This window comes from Enoplosus armatus, chromosome 6 (genome assembly GCF_043641665.1).
Source record: "Enoplosus armatus isolate fEnoArm2 chromosome 6, fEnoArm2.hap1, whole genome shotgun sequence".
Classification (NCBI taxonomy): Eukaryota; Metazoa; Chordata; class Actinopteri; order Centrarchiformes; family Enoplosidae; genus Enoplosus; species Enoplosus armatus.
This window is the reverse complement of record NC_092185.1, coordinates 11,572,279-11,596,676: the sequence shown is the minus strand read 5'-3', so window position 1 is coordinate 11,596,676 and position 24,398 is coordinate 11,572,279. Positions and strand designations below refer to the sequence as shown.

Sequence of the window (24,398 nt, the reverse complement as noted above, 5' to 3'; positions counted from 1 at the left end):
TTTACTTCCCAAAATAGATCTTTTTCCTTTTGTGTCCTTGCTGTATCCAAACTTAGCTTGTATTCATGTCAGTGACAATGGATTTCAAGCTTTCACTTTGGGGAAAACAAAAACTCTCAGTCCTCTACTGCAGCACAACCAACTTCTATTGACTGTATTTTAAGTATGCCAAGGATCAACATGGTAAAGGAGTTCATTGACCGACCGAACTATTTTGATATTCAAATGATTGTTTAATGAATATTTTTTCAAGCAAAAATGCCAAACATTCTCTGCGTCTTGATTGTCATAATTTTCTTTGATAGTAAACTGAATCTTTTTTTTTTTTGTACAGTTGGTCACACAGAACAAGTAATTTGAAGATGTCACTCTGGGCTTTACAGTAATGAAAATAATTATTATCTCTACTCATATTGGAAGACACCAACAAAATCTGTTTCCTCTGTACTTTTATTTAGCTTTAGGTAGCTTTCTAGCTCACATTATCTGTGTTTGTCAAGTCTAACAGTATCTATATTTAACTGCATGACTGTTTCGTGTTGGTCCTTTGTGCATAATGGTCACTGGTGCCAGATACATGCAGAGATTAATGTTTTTCTGTTGTGTGATATTGAATGTACTGTGCAGTGTGCTACTCTGAGGGGCTTGGCTTGACAGCTGCAAGCTGCAGGATGTTATATTGTCTGTGTAGTGTGACATGCTGCACTGGTGCTAATTTTTGTGGTTTTGTTTGGTGATGCACCAAACAAAACCTGCTTTTATAACCTGCTATTTTCAGTACAGCAGCCTGGCACTTACATAGATAATTGATGTCATGTTGATGTTAAAACAAACTGGTTTAAAAAATCTCTTTCAAGCTCACGCCTCCTGATAACAAGTCCTAGATTCACCTCTGACTGCCTCTGCCTCCTCTGTTTGGAGAGAAACAAACTAGTATGTTCAGTGTCACACGAAACTCTCCTTATATAGTAATATTTACAATACATCAAAATCTGTTAATGGGCTGGGTTGAATTTTCTGCGTCTGTTGGATAACTACAGGGGTCAAACTATGCACATAGAGGTGCACTAATTAATACCATGTGCACATATTTAACAGCTGCAGCTTTCTGTAGTTTAGCGCCTCAGTTATTAAAACCTTATGACAATCAAGTCAGTCACAATTCTCTAATGATAGCTGAGGCACAACAAAAGCCCCTCACACTGCAGCCGTGCACTCAAAATGAAAGACGGTTCAGGTGAAAGAGCACGCTGTGATTTTACCACTGTAGCCGAGCACACCAGAGGCCATGAGATGAAGGATTGCCATGTCGCCAAGTTTTGTTCATCTCATCTTCATTTGATGTTTAAGTTCATTTTCTCTTTCATCAAGCAATCTTGGGTATCTCAAATTTCATTTATTTTATCCTTTCACATTTCAAAGACTGTTAATATCAAATGGAACACCCTCTCTTAGTTTTTGTATTTTTATTTTTATTTGTTGTACCATATCAATTGTATGAACTAATAATGTATCAGCTCTGGCTTTCTCAGGGTTTACTCCATTTACCTGCAGTGGTGGAAGAAGTATTCAGATCATTTACTTGAGTCAAAGTAAGAATAAAACATGTTTAAATTACTCCATTACAAGAAAAAGCCCTGCATTCAAAATTTTACTTAAACGCACAGAATGAAATCTCTGCTGCAAGGGGTCTCTTAATCAAAACAATAGCAAAAGACGTAGTTTGATGATGTTGTGAAGTAGCGTGGAATCATGGGAGTTGTTGTCTTCTATCTGACGTGACTCAGAAATCATGTTCACAAACGAGCAAATGTTGCCCTGTGGATTCTTTCTCATGATGCTGATGGTCGAGCCCCTATTGGCATTATATGAATGTACATCAGTCTCCACTCTGTGACCGCGCCCCTACACATCGACCTCTGTTGCCCCATGGCACATTCTAGTTCATCCTAATTAGAATTAATAATTGAAAATAGGAAATCAATGTGTGCAAATTAAGTGTGGTAACAGTTGGTTTTATCGGGTTGACATTGTTGTTTGAGAGGCTACGTCGCTGCACGTGACTGAACTGCTCTTGTGTGTTATGTCTGTGATGGAGTACAATCATGGCTTTATGTATACTCTAGTTCCTGTGTATCGGTGTGTACTGTAGATAAACGTCCACCTCCGCTCTGATTGCTTTTTTTGTTGTTGTCTTGTGGCAAAAGAGCAAAGGGGTTTGTTTTCTGCAGGACAGGGTGAAGGGTAAATTATTAATTGGAAGGAGCAGTGGGCTGTGTAACAATTTGCTGATCCAGACGCTTTCATGAGCCGTGTCCGGTTCTGGTGAACAAGTGACTGGTTTACTGCACTGAGGCGAAAGCACCTCTCACGGCCTGCTTGCATTACTGCTCAACACAGACTGTTTTATTAGAAAGAGAGGGCCGCTCTTTTACGTTGCATTACTCTTAAGTGCTTGTTTAGAATAAGGCATGAGATGACCTGGCCTTGTCTGTCTTGGTCAACCACCGGCGCTGTTAACCCTGTTAAAGCTGCGCTGCAGAGGAGCCGGCCGGCACCTGCAGGGCTCGTATTGATCTAGGTTCACATCCTGAATAGAACTTGGACAAATGATCAGATCCTCCTCGGGATAAACAACCAGGGCAGTCTTTTTAATCAGTAATGCATAGTCCCAAAATAATTAAGTTATTCATTCATTAGTTTTGTGGTTCCAAATAGGCAACAGTCAGATCTTGTTACCTCTTATCCGACTCCAGGGTGGTATCGGGAGGGAGCATATGGTGCATTATAGTGAACTGTCTGAGCAGCAAACTGTTCAGAGAGTCTCCGTGTTGTTTTGTAGGCTTCATCCTATGCTGCTCTTTCCCCCAGGGGAATGTGAACACACAAGGGCTCGGCTAAGATGAATTAGGGCAGGACAAACGACACGCCCAACAGCAGAAGCTGCAGCACGCTGTTATTCCAATTCAGCAGAACTGCCTCGATGACTATTGGCAGTTTCTTCTGTATATTTAGAAATTCATTTGTCAAGCTCACAGGGATGTCTCTAAACTGTTTACTTGTCGTGACTGGGTTTTCTGAGGTCTAATAAATAACGGTGTAATAGATGTCAGCGGAACATGGAGGGGACAGTGGGGCCTGTCTTGTAGCGTATTGGCAGCTTTTACAGCTGCAAGTTTAACAAAGCTGAGAGACATTTATCACTCAATGCAAATTTACCACTTTACACAACAATCATCACTTTCCCTCTAGACCCGGGTACCAGTCGTGTCTGCTTTTCACTCTATTAGTCTGCGTCATTGAGTTGGGGAGCTGTGATGAATAGCTGAATGTTGAGTCGGGCTTTTATTGAATAACTCCTATTACAAATAGCTCATATTGACTGAAGAGCAGAATATAACATACCCTTGTGTCAGCTAAATTGTAGGCAGAATTGTTTCATTGTTCCTTTACAAATGATCAACATTTAAAATCTGTAAAGAAAGCCCATCTCTTCATGCCATTTTGAAACAGTGACTTGCCAGTATTCATTCTGGTCATAGAGTGTAATTTGAAAATTCAGATCTGTCAAGGAAAAATAGAAAAAGAACAAAGCTAGCGGTACAAAGCGGGAATCAGACAATATGAAGCTCAGAGGTGCACTCTTCTCATGAGGCAATGCAGGAGACTCGTCAAGACAATGAGTCACGCTGCTTTGCTTTGCCACAAGCTCTGCTGAAGAGTAAGCGAGGAGTTAAAGGCTCTCAGGAGGAAGAGCATTTTGCCTTCTAATGTCTTGTATGAGTTGAGTTATTCCTCAAGTGTCAACAGTGTGTGTTAATAATAGTTATGTGACAGTGAGTGACTCAGGCAGTGGGGAGTGAAGTCGGGCTGCGTGCCAAATATTCCAATAGCAGTAATGTGGTTTTCCCAGTTAGAGTTGGCAAAGAAGCAAACAACTGTCTGCACCAACCACCTCGAGTCTCCAGCGTTTGTACCAGTCCAGCCGTGATTCAAATTGAAGTTTTCTTTTGCCCTGCGTCCAGCTAAATAAACGAAGTATAAAACTCTGATGCCATTTAAATGGGGAGAGATATTCTGTGTTTTAAAGAGCTTGACTCAGGCCCTCATTTTGAATTTAGCTTTGAGAAGCTTTCTGTGGCACAGACTCCCCCTCATAGAGAACAGTGACAAACATTTTGCTGAAGAGGCCAAGTTCAGGAGGACTTCTGAATGAAGTCAGCTGCTGAAAGCCGTTTGGTTTTAATCCCGTTGCAGCCAGCCCCTGATCATGTAGACTCCTGAGCACACTTCAAAGCTCAGCACCACCATGATGGCTCACTCAGCCCATTCTTTGGACATTCAGGAGTTTACTATCTGCCGGTACCCCTCAACATGATTTGTTTTGTTCCAGCCAAGGGGATTATACCCAGCACCTTGGGATTGGACCTTTCCCTGTGTGTGAGGTTATCCACATTTGCACTGTTATGCATTATGAGCTCTGAGAGTCCGGGCTGACTAGTATATGTGTCCTCTGGTTAGACTCACTGACCCAGGCCAGACCAGTTAATGGGCTGGATGCATCCTCTCTAGTTTCAGACTTGTGTGGGATTTGCTGCCTCCACACCACAACCCACAGGGGGTCCTCATCACCTCACACAATTTAGCTGTACTCTCTAGCAGCTGAAGCCTTCATGCTACATGCTACTTTCTTCTGCTGTTTCTCTCTGTTTTTGCCCGCAGCTCATCATGAACTCTGACTCCTTAATCACAGTTAAATGCTGTCAGAGCCGGGAAGTGAGAGACTACTGGGTAAAGTTTGAGAACCTCTGTGTAGGAGAGAGACAGCGAGATAATGGGCTTTGCTCTCAATGTGCTGAGGCCTCTAACTGCAAGCTAAAGAAGGTTTAAAACTTCAAATGGTAACATTTGTTGAGCTCCTAAGCACCAGAAAAGTCTGCAAATTAAGCGCTGGATAGATTTTGGTTTATTTCTGTTTTTCTCCGCTGCTCTGAGTATTTTTTTACTGACATCATATTTTGAGTTATACATTTAGGAATATAAAACACACTCTGTATTAATGTGGTCAAGGTTTGAAGCTGAAACCAGAGGTGCTGATGCCTTCAGTTATATAGACAGTGTCTGTTTTTGTACGGTGCTGAGGGAGCACTGTTGAGCTGAGGGAGTTCTGATGAGTGCTTATAGAGTGCTAAACCAAGTTGCAGCTAAACTGCTCATCCATTACCCCGGCAGCCCGCACACACCTCAGATTTAATGTGCCAGGGCCGTTTGCGTGGCAGCAGCTCAACCTTCAGGGAACTCATTCATGCCAGACTGGAGGCCAGGAGCAGATTAGATCAAATCAATGTGAGCCCTGTAATGTGGCCTCTAGCCTGTCCGACCGCAGAAGCAATACTGCTGTAGCCCAGTGTTTCAAGACCCCCTTCAGGGTTCAGACCTGTCTGTATCAAGGAAGGGCTGATCATCTTCCTGCTGTGTGCCTGAAAAAACAGGCTTCAGTGCCGACCATGGAGCAGTGTTCATTAAGCTCCCACTCTGGCTGATCACAGCTCTGGCAAAGTGAGCATACAGGGAGGGGGCGTAGTGTCTTTACATTTACAACTGAGTGTGCGATGATGTGAGAATCAATAGTGGAATATCCACCGTCCTGGCTGCTGCGTGGCCTGAGTCTCAAGCTGGGCTTTTATGTGAGGCAATACAGCAGCTGCTGCTGGAGAGACATAAGGCCATACCAATCACTTAAATCACCACTAGATCTTTGAAATAACAATTATCCTGGTGAGAGTGAAGACTGCCTACTACCCCAGCTCAGTGCCGATTGTTCTTCACATAAAAGCTGGTTGTTCATTTAACCTTGAAGATTAGCTATTTGCTTGCAGTTTATGGGACTTATTGAGTTTTTCTAAACAGACCCATCCCCTGAGGAATGTGGGAATTGCTTGTTTTACATCATTCCCTCAGGTACCACTTAGTAATGTCACTGAGCTATTTACATTAACCCATGTAAAGCAGCAAGGTTATATAACTTATATATATAACCAATTTTCTTGAGTGCCAATAAGACAATAACTGGGAAGCTAATTTTACTGTGCGTCGTTGAGGGATGACACCTCTGGGCTCTCTGTATTAGCCGTCACAGAGGATGAACATTTTCTCATCCAGGTGTTATTCCATCAAATTGAATCTTTCTGCACCATTACTCCAAGTTCAATACAATTAGTCAGTTAAAATTTAGCAAAGTTTGAAATGTGAGTATTTTGCATCAGAGTTACAGCAGTTTGATAGTTTCAATGCCTCCAGTTCCAGTAAGAACTGGCCATTCTGACAGCTGAAGTTTCACCTGAAAGAGGTGTTAAAAATAAAAGTAACAAACTGTTATATATGAAAATCACTCGTTCCTTGTGTTCCTAATCTTTGCATCCTCTTTTGATCTTCTCTCTAGTCACTGAGAGGTGTGAACAGCTTGCTCATTTGCTTCTCTTTTTGCAAATTAATTTCAGGGTGTTATTAAGGCATTTCTTTATGATGGCTGTGGTATGTCAGTATCACATATACTCTGTCTGGTACAGTATATATCCTCATACGATTTCTGAGTGACAGAACTATATTTTTTATTTTACTTGTTGGTAATGCAGAGTTTTAATCACCTCAGGGAAGGATTTGAGTTAAAACACATAAAACCTGCGTAGATGTTTTTAACATTAACACTGAATCTAATGACTCAATGTGTAATGTGAATAAAGCTGCTTTTAGCACAGAATTCATCCAACTCTACAGTGCTTTTTGACCTCTTTTAGCATATTGTTTTGCCTGGATTTTACCACATGGTTGAGTCAGAGTGGAAATGACTAGTAGATTAATTGATTAAGCAGTCGACAGAAAATGAATCAGCAACAATTTTGATAATCATTTCATCGTTTTAGTAAATTGTCAAAAATGCCAAAAATTCACTGCTTCCAGCCTTTCAAATGTGAACATTTTCTGCTTTTTGTAACCTGCTTTGATAGTAAACTGAATATATTTGGGGTTTTGGACCTTTAGGTAGGAAAAACAAACAATTTGAAGACATTACCATTGGCTATAGGAAATTGGGATGGGCGTTTTTCACTATTTTCTGACATTTTATACACCAAACGATTAATTGAGAAAAAACATCTGCAGCTTAACTGATGATCTGATAATAAAAGTCAGTTGCAGCCCTCCAGCGTTTTCTCTTTGCAGTTAATTACGTCATTGCTGTCGCACAATTAAAATGTGCCAGATCAACGTCAGCTGGTGGACCATCTATAATACATACTGGCATGCCTTTTTGTGATAAACAGCCTACATGTTATTATACTGAGCACATTTTCCCAAATTAATAAATACTTTGTGGCCTTTTGTGTTGTGATGTGTCGCTCTCTCCTCTTTTCTTTCAGCGCAATGCATGATGGTATATATTGCTTGGTTAGTGACCATTGGTTGTACACTACTTTTCAAGATGCATTGTGGGATACATTGAGTCCACTATATAGGGTACAATAATTCTCACAATACATGCGGACAGCACTACATGGTGAACTCTCTATAGAGTGAACTGTAGTGAGTAGTGAGTGATTTCAGACACAGAGTGTCTGTTTGCTTGTTTCGATGTTTTTCTTCCCTGGTGTTAAAATCTGATTTAATAGTAATGAAAACATCACAGCTGCAAGCACTAGAGCTCAGCTAGATATGCTCTTAGCATTAGCAGTTTACCTGGAAGATGAGGATAATGGTTAACTAATGTTCAAAACCAGTTATATTTAAGTGCCGTCCATTGATCTGTCGGGAAGGAAATTGAAAGCTTAACTTTTGTCGTATTTATGAGAAATATCAAACAAAGGTGCAGTATGTATCACAATTAAAAAACTCTAACTGTGATGTTTGTGTTGATGTAAACAAGAGAATATAGCAGTACCACAGTGTTTAGTTCAAATAAGTCAAAAAGGGAAGAAAATCAACAGGTATGTGATAATTATTAGTTTTTGTTTATATAGACCTGTCCAATAAATACATTTAGTAGTAGATAGTAGGTTGTTTTTCAAGAGTTAACTTGATTGAGCAACCTGTCTGTAAAGCAGCTGTAATGTTTATCAGCCGTCTATGCAGTGCATTTGTCAGCCAGAAGCTTTGTTTAGTCACTCGTCTGGGATACCTATAGGTTTAGTTACAGTTTGATTAATGCTGTGGAAGGCTCATATTGACAGGAGATATGAATTTTGTTCTGCTGTGTTGCTGGCTTTATATTTGTCTCACAGAAGCTTTACACATACCAGAGGAGCGTTTGTAGGTGTGAAACAGAGGCTCAGTGGTCTCACACACAAAGTCTCACTTTGATTTCTTTCTTTCTGTGTTTGGAGTTTGCATGTTCTTCTTGTGTTTGTGTGTCCATTACTCTGTGCGAGTGATTGTCTGACGATGTTAGCGCTGTGATGTATTGCAACCTGTGGAGGGAGGTCCTCTGCTCTTTGCTCACAGCATGCTTGGAAACACTCCTGCAGCCTATGACCCTAGGGGACAGTGGATTAATTTATTACTGTGAAAAAATCCCACGAAAAGACTTTTCTTCTCTCACTTATTACTCCTGTACCGTATCTGTGGCTCTCAGCCCCAAGCCCATTTATTCCTGCTGAAAATGTAAATCAGGTTATGAATATATGCTTTCATTAAAAAAAATAAATAGAATAATAATAATAATAATAATTTCACACGGCTGATAGAGCTAGCCATTGTAGCTTTTAGCAAATACTCAAACAGGAGAATTTAGTGTATTTGTTGATTGTGAGTATTTAGCTACTAAATAAACTACAGTGATCATGTTCATGGTGATGAAGAACCAAGTGCAACAGTGTCGCTCATTAATGTGTTTTTAATAGTCTTTGGATGAAAATGGAGCTCTGTGGCACAGAGGAATAAGCTATATTAGGGTTTGGCTGCACAGACAATATTTGTAAAATCATTTCATTGTTTTGATATTATTGTTGACAGTAAAAAGAATAAGAATTTCATGAGACTTACTTTGAGCTAAAAAATACATTTACAATAGAAACTGTGACATTTTATTGAAGTGATAGAAAATTAATAATATAGGCATAAGCTGAAGATGAATGTCAAGAATATCAAGCTCATGGAGCAGTGTTGGAAGCTTTTCACAGCGTTAAGTAATTCATTGTTTAATCATTTTTAGGTATATTCACTATTCATGTGGAACTATGACATACAGGAAGCCATTTACGAGTAACTTTATTACTTTCTTACTTTCTTACATGCTGGCACTTATTCCTCTTTTGTTTGTTACTCTACTCTGTCTGATGCCACTCCTCTCTGTGCCTGCAGGCTGTGAGAGTGACTACTGGGGACCTCATTGCAGTAATCGGTGCCAGTGCCAGAATGGGGCTAAGTGTAACCCCATCACAGGTGCCTGTGTCTGCACTGATGGGTACCAGGGATGGCGTTGTGAGGAGCCCTGTGAGCACGGTTACTTTGGCAAGGCATGCCAACTACCCTGCCAGTGTCTCAATGGTGCCACCTGCAACCACGAGACAGGAGAGTGCATCTGTGCACCGGGGTACTCAGGTGCTTTGTGAGTACCAGCAACATATTTATTCCTTTGCAACTTTCTCTTCCGTGTCTATGACAAAATGTTGATGTGTTTGTTGTTTGTCTGAGTGTTCTTTGTTGATACGAAGGACTGCAGGCGAACACGAGTTCTGTTTCTGAGACATATGACTCTTGACTTGTGTGGTGACAGTTGTGGAGAGCGCTGCCCCTCCGGTAGTCACGGGCCTCATTGTGAGCAGCGCTGCCCCTGTCAGAATGGAGGAACGTGCCACCACATCACTGGAGATTGTTCCTGCCCTGCCGGGTGGACGGTAGGTCACACAAGCAAAGGCGGGAGGGCAGTGAGGAAGGAGAGAAGAGAGAAGAAAAAAGGGTTCAATATTGTTGGTGCTCTGGGAAAAAATGTTTATATTTCTAATGTAGTCTTTGCAGCAGAGACTGACACGATGAGAACATGGACCTTAGGATCAATATACTGTGTTCAATTATAAATGAGAACATGGGATTCTCTACTCCCTGCAAGAAAAAAATATCTGAGTTCCTAGTGGGGAGGCTGTGCATGAATTCTCAAACCCCTGTTCACAAAGTAATGTCAAGTGAACATGGCCACCCACAGTCAACAATGGAAAGTGTTACTTTAGGGACGTCCCTGTGGCTTAGTGTTTTAAGGCAATGTTCCCATTTGATTCCAGCTGGGGACCTTTGTTGCATGTCATCTTCCTTGCACTCTCCCCACATGTCTGTGTCTGCTGTCAAACTATTGAATAATAAAGCTAAAACTAAATCTTTAAAGAAAGATTGTAAGCTTTTAAAAGTACTACCTGCTTAGAATTATCCTTTAATTCAGGGGAGGAAGATATGGGTAAAATCTTCTTTTGTGTTATAAATAATTTTATATTGCACTATTTATATATATATATATCATGATATTTGAGTTGACAATACTGATTGCATATAAAATTGCCAGATATGAACGTCTGTTCCCAGCTATTCTAGTGAATTAAATGCCTGACAAATTGAGGTAGGCTACTTCATCTCATTTATTCAGAAATATTATTAAAAAATCCAATTTTGCTGTAAAGCTTTGCTGGTCATTGATGTGCAACACTGCCCACAATTACCTAAAACAACCAGACATTTTAAAGGGACAAATGATCACATGTCTGAGGGTCAACAAATTTGTATTATCTCATGGTATATAATGTCATATTGCCCAACCCTACTTTAAATGAATTACTTGGTCAACCAGTACAATACAAATTCTTGTGCTGGTGTCCATGTTATTCCTACCATGGTATAGAGGTCAGTAATGACCACTTTGGACTTCCCATGTGTAAATAAACTCTGTATCAATTCAAGCTTTCTGAAGCTAATGAGTGAAAATAGCATCAAAAGAAGTATTGTGTTGTTTTCAGAAGTGTAATAAAAAAATAAAAAAATAAAACAAAAGTGTAAGGGTGCAGTTTAAGGTATTTCAATCCTGAGAGATGTATCTCATATGGTCCTCTGCTGGCTGCTTTTCAAAGGGTTCAGTTTGTGCCCAGCCATGCCCTCTTGGCAAGTACGGCATCAACTGCAGCAAGGACTGTTCCTGTCGTAATGGCGGACTGTGCGACCACATCACAGGGCAGTGCCAGTGCGCAGCTGGCTTCAGCGGACGCAGGTACGCAGCAGACAGACTGCTCAATTGTTATGCATAAAAGCCTTTTGTGAAGTAGTGCAAACTTTTGTACTCCTACTTTGAAAATAGGTCAGACAATGGCATGATTTATTGATATTAGTATTTAATGCAAAGGGATGGTTTCATGGCCGACAGTTACACTTTAAACAGTCGCTCATTGACTCATTCTCTTTGTTGACATCCAAATGAGGCACAAACCTGGCTGTTCTTTTAAAAGAGAAAGGAAATGTTAAAATAATCTCATGCTCAAGAGAAATGAGCATTTATAGATGCCCATTAGTCCATTTGAAGGTGGATTTGAACCTTTAATAGGGGTGTTTATGTTTAATTAATCCCGTACTTCATACTGGCCAGAAAGGTTTCATGTCTTCAGCCTTCATCGTCCTCCACTCCCAGCCTGTCCATTGATCTCACCATGGGCTACATGCTGTTTGGATTCTGCTCATTAATTATAAGTAATGGGCTTATATTAAGGTCTCATTGAAATCCACAGATCTTTTTAGTTCCCCATGCCTGCCAGAGCAGCCCAGAGCAGCCTGGGTTTATTAGTTCAGCTAAAGCAATTGTCTCTTGGATGGAAACGGTTCCTCTACTAGGACTTTCCTTTACTTTATTATTTTGCAAAATTGCCCTCATTCATTTTGTCAGTGGCAGGTGAATTAACCTGCCAGGAATAATCTGAGATTGTGTTAGCCCCCACCTTCTCCTGTCTAGTATAATAATACCATTGTCCCCTGATAAAACTAAGGCCGGGGTAATTTAAACATGAAACATAACTTGCCCATTTTATAATATAATTGAGCTATTTGTAATAGCTTTGTTAGACTCTTGAGATTGTATAGTTAAGTCAGTATATTTAAGTGAAAAACAATTTTTTGATCTACTTCAGTGCTTCATGTGGAGAAACTCCTCAGCAATTCTAATGTCTGCAGCTGATGACGATTACTTAGTCTTGTCCAACCCCTGCAGAGATGCTGACGTCTGGCTGCTTTTAGGGCTTCCCTGTCATGCACTCGTTGAAATTTGTCCATGTCAGCCATGGATTTATGAACATATTTTCAACATTTGTTGTTTAAAATATGAAATATAAAAAGACTATTCATAATAAAAGATTGTTACTATATTACAGTAGTAGCTGAAGAGCCATAACTAATATAAAATACAATTATCATCAGTCCTTCATCATGTACTTGAATAATATAAAATGTGTGCTTTTACTTCAGACCGGCGATTATTATCATTGTTGAATAATCTGTCAGTTATTGACTAATTGTTTTGTGTGTGAAATGTACAAAAATAGTGAAAATCCATCTCATCACAGTTTCAGAGAGGCCAAGGTGATTTGTAATTTTAATAATTTAACAGTTTAAAACCCAAAGATATTCAATTTATGACGAGCAAGATGAGCAAATCCTCACTTTTGAGAAGCACATTTGAGAGAGTTTCCTTGTTTCCTTGATAATGACAAATGATTAATCTATTATCAAGATTGTTTCAGCTCTAATGTTTCACATGAACAGAGCTGCTTTAACGTTTTTAACATTTGAATTTCACGTTACCATTCTTGACTCTATTTTTTTTTTACTGTACTTGACATTTTTAGAGCACCAATTTAAAAGTAATTTTCCTCCAGGTGTCAGGATGACTGTCCTGTGGGCACCTTTGGTCCGCAGTGTAACCAGAGGTGCGAGTGTCAGAATGGAGCCAAGTGTCATCATATCAATGGAGCCTGTCTATGTGAAACAGGGTTTAAAGGCCCTAATTGCCAAGAGAGATTCTGTCCCCCAGGCCTCTACGGCCTCATCTGTGACAAGTACTGCCCCTGTAATACCACCAACACCGTGAGGTAAGTGAGACATCAGTGCAACGCCACACACAGCTTCACTCTGACCAAGCCCTGAAGCGCAGACCCCTGTAGCTCCATCTGAATAAAGACTTCTCCAACCCAATTTTGCTTCATCTTAGCTCTAAGCCAGCACTCATTCGGAAGTCTGGACACCTCCTAGCCATGTCATCCAGTTAGCTTTTAATCGCGACCTTTGCTTCATTCATAATTTCTCAGCAGCATTCATAGTTAATGCAATGTTAATGCTCTGATTCCGGCTGGAGTTGGGCACCGACCGTAGAAGTCATTACAGAACGAAGGAGAAACGGGACACCTCATCTATCTGAAACCAGCACGTGGACACATAGATGGATGAATTGCTGTTGGCGCAGACTTCACACTTTGACCCTGCTCACGAATAAAGTGTTGACACTCTCAGAGCTGAAACTTCACTCTTTTCCTTTCTGTTGTTGTCTCATCTTTCTCTCTCATTATGTTGTAGCTGCCACCCGCTTTCTGGTGAATGCACCTGCTCTGCAGGATGGACAGGGCTTTACTGTAATGAGACCTGTCCTCCTGGATACTATGGGGAGGGATGCATGCTGCCTTGCAGCTGCACCAATGGAGCTGACTGCCATCCTGTCACAGGTGCCTGTATATGTGCCCCTGGCTTCATGGTGAGTATCGTGTACTCTCACTGCTATTTAATTGTACTTAGGTCAGTGGCTGCTATTATGGTTATGTTTTATTGTTATTTATTTTATCTTTATTTGACCTTTACTTTGTCTCATGAGATATACAGCTCCTTTAAGAGAGACCCAACATGCCAAAATACTATAGCACAATTATGTTACTCAAACCAACACAGCATTCACTGGAGGAAGAAGAGTCAGGAAAGGAGAGAGAAAAGAAAAAGAGGACAAATAAAACACATAGAAAACAAAAAAGGAGGAAAATTATAAAACACATTAAAACCCTCCAACATCAGTCCTTAAATTGTACGTGACTTTGTGTTTAAAATAATTTAACATTTATAACATAATTTGCCATTTTGCTCTATTTTTTATTTAATTGCTGCCTTAATTACAAAGTGTCAATTTGTAATTATGCTAGTTACATTAATTTTTCACAAAACTGCCATGGGTTAATTGTCTTTGTAACCTTGCTCCTTGTAATCGCTGTTATACTTAGGAAAATCTGTAGTTTCATTAAATAATAATGATAAAAGGAGATCCGTGTACAGGGTCAGTATCGCGTCAATAATGTAACTCACAACACATGCTGTGAAATAGTTCATCCTTCTACTGTAAGAGCTTTACTTGTGAAGGTTGTTGCTTTGATTTATATTTCATGTTATTTGTGACCGTAGTAAAATGTTTGCGTCATTGCGGTCGTAATGTTCTGGAAATGGGCCCAGTATTACTTTAGAGGCTTTTTGTACACAGACAAGCAGAAGCAAGGTGAGACGTTATTATTGCCTTATTATGGACGTGCTCTATTGCACCACAAGAACTTCTTGCTAAATGATTCATTCTCTAGTCCAGCCTATTGACAGACATCAATAATCAGTTGTGGTTGATATGCCTTAACTTGTACTGTAGCGTCAGAGAGATAAGTTGGGAGAAAATTGAATCTTTGACCTATATATGGTCCCATTTTAGTAGTTTTTGTGCAGCCATATTGTCCCCTTTTACAACTGTCAAATTAGTTGGGTAACTTCAATCAGTTTTCCCATTGTATTTCTTGTCTTGCAATCTGAAGTTACAGAGCAACAGAGACCGAGAGGGTACATTTCTGCCAACATTACATTTCAGTGGAAATTGCCTGTGTCTTACAGCGGGCCACTGTGGTGAATTGAGCTACCGAGCGGGGCCGCAGACTGTGTCTTAATTTGCTCCACCTGTTCTCTTTGGCGGCTGCTGAGAAGGGCTGCCAGATCCATTAAACAGACCTAGAGGGCAGGAGCTGGATAGAAAAGGAGGTAGTCAGATGGGAACAGACACACCTCATATGGAGGATTGGTGTGTGTGTGTGTGTGTGTGTGTGTGTGTGTGTGTGTGTGTGTGTGTGTGTGTGTTGAGGGGGAAGGTGGAAGGGGGTGGGGGGGTGAGTACTCATGGTAGTTTTTTGATCATTTGAATAAAGCTGCTGCTGTGCAAGCAGCACAGACGGTTTGTTACAAAGGTTGAGCTGTGATCTCTTACCTGTAAGTGTGTAACTTTTTGTCTTGCTTGACGCATGATCATTATCACACAGTGGGGTTTTTAAAATGTGGTTGACGATGGCGTTTAGGCGATGATTGCTGGTGAAGTCACTTCCCCAGGGGACAGCTGATAGGACTAAGCCTCCCTGCTGCATCTTTGTTCTGGAGTCCCATCGGGGGGCAAACCAAGCAAAGTGTTGGAGCAGACTGAGCATCCTGCACGCTTGATTTAGCTCTAGTAATTGGACATGCTCTTTTTGACTGGGACAAAGTGATTACAAGTTACCTATTCAGGCATTGTCCCTTGTAATCTGCAGCATGTACTCACAGTAACATGTCTACCCTACAGTTTCTACAGGTTCTGTTGATACTGCTGTATCTGAAATATGAATGCATTAAAAATGGATTTCAGTCTGGCTTTGTGGGTGGTGAAAACAAATCATTTTCCTATCTCTCAGGGCTTTCTAGCATCATCAAAAGGTTCAGAGGTTCATTTTCTGTCTTGCTGCATGAATTTTAAACTGCAGTCACTCATCCAGCAGTTAGATGAACTGTTAAGGAGTGAGACTGATTGGTAATTAGTGGTGCCATTTGCATCTTGTCTCAATGGGTACCAGGCTGATCAATGTTGTGTCAGCGAGAGGCTTTCTGGAAAAAAATGCTCTCCAATTACATTAAGATACTAATAGGTATGAATTTAGTGCCTTGGCCAAGGACGACCTGGCTGCCTCTCAGCGGCTCAGGTCTGGTTGCTGCCTCTATTGGCTGTGTAGTTATGTAAGGTCCTGCTGCTCTCGTGCGATGGACTGACAGCCCGTGTATTAATAATGATTCTCCACATACAGACTTCTATCCTTCGCAGCTCAGAAGGAATATGAATCAGGCGACTAATGAGAGAGCTGCCTTTCCCCTCTTGAGAGCAGACCAACCACTGGTCTCTGCACCGTGAGGGTGAAACCAAGCGGAATCCGACGCAGCCATGGATGCAGCAAAATCCATGTGGTCATTTGTGGCTGCATGACGTTTTATCCATGAGTCCAGTCACCAGTAAATTGCCTGTGCTCTGAAGACAGGCTGAACCACCCCTCACCCCCACCCCTCCAGCCCCCCCTGGCTGGTCGAACTTCTCTCTGCACTTAACAACTGTAACTGAACTGCTATTGTTAGCAGTCTTGAAGCTGTCATTTTCAGTAGAACAAAGGTTATTGCAACCGATTGATAAAAATTTCATTCACAGACAGGCGCTTTTATGTGGTGTACGGGGAGGAGAGATGTTTTAAGATGTGTGTTCTGCCCCTGGCGTCCACTGGCACATCTCCTCCTGCCTCCTGTTTAAACTGAGTTCAAAATGATAATGAGAGCAGTGAGCAGCCAGCAGTCCCCCAGTACTCTGGTGAGCGAAGCAAGAGCCACTCAGGACTCCTCTGGGCCACTAATTGGAACCCTAAATCATTGTGTCACCTGTCACTCAAGGCAGGGTCTGGAAGGGAGGGTGTGGGAATCCATAGACTGGCTGTGATCTCCATCTTAGGGAGGGATGAGACTGGTGGAGGTGGACTGTGCTCAGCCTTTAAAGCAGAGAAATTCTAATGACAGCAGGCTGTAGCGGACAGCGAAGGGGTGCTGCATGTCCTTTACCAGATAGTTCACTCTGATGCAGTGGGAAGGGACTTAAAGGCTGCACCAGCATAACTGCCGATCTCCCATTAATATTAGATTGAGAGTTGGCTGCAGTCTGTCAGGGATGTCTCCGGGTTACCCTATCCACCCAGTTGACCATGGAGTTTATTTGTTTGTTGCATTAATCCCCTTTTCTCCCCAGTCTGTTTTTGTCATCGTATTGTCATTCTTAATACCGCTAACTCCCACTGTTGTCCTGAGGAGGGTGTAGACAGCCAGACACTTGCTCCGATACACATGGTGTCGCCAGCTGCTTCTACAAAGAGCTTCATCGGGAGGTGTATATATTCTCCTCAGATCCTAACCTAAAACGGTTTGTGCAGGCACCTGAACCATTCCGCAGGAGTTGCTAATTAGGGGACAAGGACATGATCCTCAAACACTGTCAGTTGTGTCTTTTGGGATGTAGGAACAAAATGGAGTGTGTCTACAAAATCTCTGCATCACCTTGCAGTGTATAGTTTTATACATGCATCTTCCAACAGGCATTTCACCAAGGAAGAACCGCAACTTGTGTTTATTTAGAACAGAAATTGTTGTTTAAATGAACTAAAGCTAGTTGATCAGAAGGGCAGATTTGGTAGTAGCTTGGTTGAGGGAGACAGATGAGCGAAGAGTCTGGATTCTCTGGCTTTGGAGTCCTGCCAGTCTCTCCACTGATAAAAGTGGAGACCCCCCATGAGACGTCCCTAAAGGGAGAGAGAGTGATGAAGAGATGGGGTGGAGCATGGTTGCAAAAAGCGAAGCCTGGCTAGGAGTAGGTGCTCTTGGAATATATATGTGTGCATAATTGGAGGCTGTGAGACGATAGCTTGGGGGGATCAAGTGTGGTCCCTCCTCTTGAACTTCAGTTTCTATCATAACTCCATTCAATTTTACAGTTGCTTTGCTCCTCATTTTGTATACAGATACAGTATGACTGGTCGAAATAAACAGTTCAGTAAGCTAAGGAGAAGTGCCTTCCTTCCTTGTCTTTCTGTCTGCATCTGTTCAGACTATATTATCCCTATTTTCAGTCTGCTAGAGTCAGCATTTATTGCCATGCTGATTCTTTGCCTCATGACTTTGCAATATTTCTTTATTTCTACCTCAGGGTGAGGACTGTGCTACAGTGTGTCCTCCTGGTCTATATGGACCAAGCTGCATGTCCACCTGCTCCTGCCATAATCACGCATCCTGCTCTCCGGTCGACGGCTCCTGCATCTGCAGGGAAGGTACAGTATAACTGACTCATGGTAAAGGTTCAGAGCAACTCTTGAGCTTTATAAGATATGCCACACTGACTGCACTGTATACTGTAATCTGGTCGGGTTCTTACATGGATGAACAACACAACATACAAACTGTCTGAATCATCTTGCAGTCTGTGCTTCAGACTAAAAACATAAAGTAGGTTGTTTTCACATACATACTGTATTACATGCAACTGTCAGAAGACCCCCTGCCTTTCATTTATTCTCTGCTTGCTATGTTCAGTTTTCCTTTTGATGAATGATACATCACATACAGTAAGCTATTATTTTTATTTATCCACAGGGAACCAAAAAAATCTGTGCAGAATTTTGTACCAATCCGTCTAGTACATGTTGCGATATTTCACTGGATAAGTGAAAACTTTGACCTGCTGGGGGTGCTACAGGAAAAATCATGGGATCACCAAACTCAGTATGATTCATCCTCTGGGGAACATGAATGTCTGTACAAAATGCCATCTTAATCCATCCAGTATGACCTACCGACATTGCCTACCCTAGAGCCATGCATGGCTACAAATAAACAGGATTTTTACGTAACAGAAATCATTTTTTCTTTCATATCCCTTAAATCAATCCCTCAGATTTATCTTGAAGGTTCAAACCCCAGGTATTTTGGTTGTTTAGTCATGTAGAATTATAACTGTAATACAATGTACCTGTATCCATAATACTTGGTTTATACAAATGTGAAAAGTTCGATGTGCCTCTTCTCTCTGACCCCAGGCTGGCAGGGCGTGGACTGCTCCATCCTCTGTTCCAGTGGTACGTGGGGCCTGGGCTGTAATCAGACATGCTTATGTGCCAACGGAGCTGCATGTGACCCTGTAGATGGCATCTGTACATGTTCTCCTGGGTGGAGGGGAGAGCACTGCGACGAGTCCTGCCCTGTAAGTCTGTCTTTTAACTGAGAGGGCGCTGCAAAAAATGTTGTGAGTCTTGAACGTTTTGAGCACCATACGACTTGCAGTGTCTCATTGTGTCCATGTGTAGAGTTTTAAAGGTGTAACAGTGAGTTTTTACCGTTGTCAGGATGGCACCTATGGGTTGGAGTGTCGTGAGCGCTGTGACTGTAGCCACGCTGATGGCTGTGATCCAGTGAGTGGCTACTGTCGCTGCTACCCCGGCTGGACAGGTCAGTAAAGCTTTTAGAAAAAAAGAATCCGAGCAGGCCGATGTTAGAGGCAGAAACAACCTCTGAGATCTAAACTGTATTTATGTAAGACAGCAGATGCTAGTCAGGCACACTTATTTACCAAAACAGGAAAATATGCTGGGGCGTTCGTGGTTTGTGTTTTACGGTATGTTTACAGAATGTCTAAGCAGTGGTTTGTTAATTAAATGTTCAATTTGTTTTGCCACTGGGCCAGCGGGGTATGCGAATGAGAAATGTTGTGTGTAAATGAATTCTCTTGACTCGCATGCTTAATGCTGGTATGCAATCACACTTATATTGCATCCATTATTGGTTATAAACAACGTCTGAAGTGACTCACCAGATAAATATTTGGAGACTTAATCAAATCATTGGCCCAGAATCCTCTCATGAGATTTGAAAACAGACTATGATATTTTCATTTTTGGCTTTGTTAATTATTTACAGTCCAAGGTTGTTGTGAAATCTGACTGAACCTACTGCCATAGTTAATCATCGGAGGATTCACTCTTTCTTAGTCGTCATACGCTCTCCGTTAGAATTTGGGTCCAGAGGGGATCAGAGTTCAAAGTTTTTTTTTACGTGAACATATGTCTGCTCTTTCTTTCTTGTCATTTCAAACATTTGCTTACAGGGAAAGTAGTGGTGGAGGTAGGAATGTGTGAATGTCACAGAAAGGGTGAGGATCATTATGCTCAAAAATGAAGCGTTGCGCATCTGAATGTCAAATGCAGGGGGCTAGCCGAGGACCTGGTCTCTGAGCCTGGGTGGAGAGGTGCAGTCAGGGAGGGAATAGATTCAGCAGGAAAGGTCAAGCCTGTGAGCTCTCAGCAGCCCACTCCATTCAGCCTCCTGAGCTTAGGGCATTTATTCTGGGAAACAATGTGGGTTTTATTATCTGCAAGAACGGAGGCGGCAAAACAGGTCTCTCATGCTCTGAATCCTGCGCAGGTCGGGACCATCTGTCAGCCTTAATTGAGTCACCGGGGTGCAGGGCTGGGGGCAGCGTGCAGCCCAGTGGGCCGGACAAACACACATACATACATACTTGAATCGTAGAGTCTTGACAATGGGCTCTCTGAAGGAAGGAGCACCTAGGGAGAGGAAGATGTGGGATTCGTCACAGGACTAAGTCAGGGATGGAATAAAATGGCTATTTACAGAAACACAGGAGTTATGTTTTTGCTGTAAACCCTGTCACATCACTGAGCATGTTAACTCCAGGGTTGATATGGCATCCTACTTTGCTGTCAACTTGCTGTTTATTTCATTGTGGGTTTCGCGTAAACTGTCAAGAAGCTTGACTCAAGGAGTGCGCGCGTGCAAGTGGCTAAGTCGTCTTTGACCCACACAGTTGTTGCTGAACTGTCGTAAGCCTGACATCAGCCAAGACAGATCTAAAAGAGAGCTGTGACTAGACACTTGATGCAGGGGCTTCATGCTAGTCCATGTTAAATAGGACTTCACCTTTTTATTTCTGAACAGATTCCATGTCATAGAGCAGGTAATGTGAGTGTGTGTTTACATGCACTGAGAGAGAGAGAGGTTTTGCTATGCGCTGCTCATTCTGTACAAATTGGATAGTGGGACCTCTGGCGCTTCTCAGCGAAAAACCTCCTTTGAAGAGACTTCAGTTCTGCCTTCGCTCACTCTTTCTTCTTCTCTCTCACTAGGCATCCAAAGCCCCTCTGTTTGTCACCATTAGACTGAAAAGTGTGGTGCTCTGTCCGCATTCAATTTCTGACAGTAAAGGCAGTCACAGTGTTTTTCTGCCTGGCCTAGCAGAACCTCAAACACACTTGCACAAGCCTTGCCCTCCTTTTGATGTCCATGGCTGGGCTTCTGACTAAATCACTGCTACCATGCCCCCTCCTCATCAGCACTAACATTTCCTCTCCTTTACTCCTCCATTCCAACCCTAAGGCGCCCTGGTTACTGTATAACATTAGTCCCCAGAGTTTAGTCCAGGTTTAATTCAAAGGTACTGCACTAATGCTGCTTTAATGGCCACGCCATTCTCAGATATTCTCACTCAAAGGAAATTCCAAATGAGGCTTCGAACTAAGGGCTTCTGCTTGAAAGGTTGCAGAGTTTGTGCGAGTGTGTGAGTATATGACTCTAACTGTGTGTAAGTGCCAGTGTGTTTGCAGCGATACATCTTATGTCATGAACATGCGTGAATGTGCATACATGTCTTTTAGTTCTTTGAAGGCATGGGCATGGCTGAGAGAAAGCGTGCCCTTTCGACGGATGTGCTAAGGCATGTGCACAGCGAGAGCCCTGTATGGATGCAGTGTTTTGCATTTGCATTTCAGTCTGGAAGTGTCACGCACAATGACACTTTCAGACTGCGCTCTTGTAGCCTGAGTACTTCCCTTCGGCTCTGTACACTACCCCGTCTCTGCTGAAAGAGAATGGGAGACAAGCTTGGCCTCTCTGGAGACCCAACCCTGTTAATCAACACAGTGCACTGGCAGGGAGCCTCAGTCAGATCAAAAATAAAATACATTTGGAAAGGAGAAACAGAGTCTGAAAGGATGGGCTGAACTAAAAAAACACACTCCAAACTGCAGCTTCTTCATTTAGGACTAAAATCAATCGAGGATCCACGCTGGGTGAATAACCCTCCACAGATCCACTGTGATCAGGCATTGTGAATGCTGTCCTTTTGATGATGTGTTTTTACAGATGGCAGGCTTTTTTATAATATTTCAGCTTACCAGTCTTTGCCTTCTTAGTGTGCATTCGCTGAATATTTGTCATTGTAATGTGCCTGCAGGAATCCACTGTGATAATGTGTGCCTACAAGGCTTCTGGGGACCCAACTGTTCAGTCAGCTGCTCCTGTCAGAATGGGGGATCCTGCTCTCCCGAGGACGGCACATGTGTCTGCGCACCTGGATACAGAGGGACCTCCTGCAAAAGAAGTGAGCCTCCCTCTCTTTTCTCTCCAACCTCTCTTTATCCAAACCTTTAAGAAAGAAACAGCACGAGGCAGAGAGCGCCGCAGTAACAAACTCCATCGCAGTATTGACCTTGCTTTAATCTTTGAAGAATTGTTGAAGGGTGAGCCGGCTGAGGGGAAGCACTTAGTTGTCGGTCATAACTGCTTGAGTGTAAACCCTTCATCACTCCTATCACTTAATCACAGTATCTTTACCCCCACAGCACACACACACACACACACACACATATAAACACACACACACACTCCTCGCCCCCCTACCCTGTCCTCAACAACCAACTCACAGTGGGAGACTCGCAGTCCTCGCCCAAGGCTCATCAGAGGGCATGCTCACTGGGAGTGCTAGCTCTGGTTTCTTAACAGGGTCTGTCTGAGGCTGCTCTCAAGTGATGAGCTCACTGATTGGGAGTGAAATTCACAGTCACAAACCTGTAAACATCAATTTGAGTGGAATGTAAGAGAGAGACTCACACACACACACAGCTTGTTTGAGTGTGTGTGATAGAGGAAATGATTACTCCTCAAAATTCAATGTTTACACAGATAATGTTCTCGTCAGGTGAAAACCTCATAACAGCAGTTTTTCCTGTTGAAACTTTAATTAGAGGATTACATGCTCCTCCGGAGGCTGATAAAGGTGTATCACACCTGGTGCTTTAAATCAAATCAAAATCCATGGGGTAAACTTAATATTGCATGGTTGTCAAACAACAACCAAGGCTGCTTTTGACAGTTCCTTATTTTGGAAATACCTGGTTGTCTCTTGGGAGTAGTAATATTGGAATAGAATCACCGGCTATGAAATAACTGGATTTCTAAGGCTCTCGCTGTACTGAAACTTAGAATATGTTTTTAATATAAAGTGCTGTCTCTTATAATGGTAGCACAGTTAATGCTCTTTGTTTAAAATGTTAGTACAATTACCTTCATACCACCTTTTGAGTATCTCTTAATGGTCCACATTCGTTCAATAAAATTTGCATAATCAAAGCACAGTTGTGTGTTTCCTGACATTTATAGATCATCAAGCAGCTCTCAAGACTTAACATAAAACAGACTTTCACGATTCTCTTAACTCTTTTACTATTCCATCTCTGGCAGCAGATGAAATGGGAGTGATTACAATAAAAACGGATTTTTCTGCTTTCTCCCTCTCTTTGCTGTCTCTCCCCGTCTTTTCTGCTTTAATTCTTCCGGGCTTGATTTTTCTGTACTCCCTTGATCACTCTTGTCATGGCCTGTTTCATTATTATATACCTCTTGTTCCTTCCAACATTGTCGACTGACTCCCTCTCCTCTCCTGCCACGCTCTGCCGGCTGCAGTCTGTTCTCCCGGGTTCTACGGGCACCGTTGCAGCCAGTCATGTCCGCAGTGTGTGCACAGCACCGGGGCGTGCCATCATGTCACGGGCCACTGTGAGTGCCTGTCTGGCTTCTCTGGCTCTCTCTGCAACCAAGGCAAGTAGCCCTCTGTGTCCCTTTGACCTTTTCCCGCTGTTTCACTTACTGTCATATTCATTCACTGTGAAGTTTTAGTCGTTGCTACTGGAAAATGGTAAGTACAGTTTATATCTGAAAATGTCCTGGCCTTTTGTCTTGACAGGAAATACAAAAATCTGTACTTAGATGGTTTGGAAATAACATTGATTATAAAAAAAAGTAAGACAATAATGAATAATACATTAGAGTAAAAATGATACAGTGTTAACAGTTATTATGTTCTCATACCTACAAGATCTCATGAAATTCATTTATATGTCAAGTAAACACTTTTTTGTGAGGACACCTGTGCGTTTTCCTGCAGTTGCTGAGCTCAGTGGATCTAATAAGATCAACGGATGACCTGCTGCCTCTCCCACCGGCATCTTAGCCCTGAAACTTTGAATAATGGCTATTATCAGCGCACCCCAGACCAAAAAGAAAAAAAAGAATCAACCTTGAACAGGATCCTGAATATTGCTGAGACCCTCTGTTTTTTTTTAGACAAAGAATACGTCAAATAAATGTTGCTGTCCCTCTGCCTAATTCTGCAAAGAGAGCTGCATGTAAATTGCTTT

The 24,398-nt window shown here is 42.0% G+C and overlaps 1 protein-coding gene across 1 annotated transcript in view; it reads left to right on the top strand.

The window, feature by feature from the left end:
- Positions 1-24,398, top strand: part of megf11 (multiple EGF-like-domains 11) — a 49,888-nt gene that overhangs the window by 18,679 nt on the left and 6,811 nt on the right. Inside the window, exons 5-14 of the mRNA XM_070906852.1 lie at positions 9,355-9,601; positions 9,770-9,890; positions 11,106-11,242; positions 12,894-13,106; positions 13,588-13,762; positions 18,062-18,182; positions 18,948-19,111; positions 19,254-19,356; positions 22,157-22,303; positions 23,665-23,799. Of these exons, the coding sequence (XP_070762953.1) occupies positions 9,355-9,601; positions 9,770-9,890; positions 11,106-11,242; positions 12,894-13,106; positions 13,588-13,762; positions 18,062-18,182; positions 18,948-19,111; positions 19,254-19,356; positions 22,157-22,303; positions 23,665-23,799 (1,563 nt within the window). The remainder of the gene's footprint in view (positions 1-9,354; positions 9,602-9,769; positions 9,891-11,105; positions 11,243-12,893; positions 13,107-13,587; positions 13,763-18,061; positions 18,183-18,947; positions 19,112-19,253; positions 19,357-22,156; positions 22,304-23,664; positions 23,800-24,398) is intronic.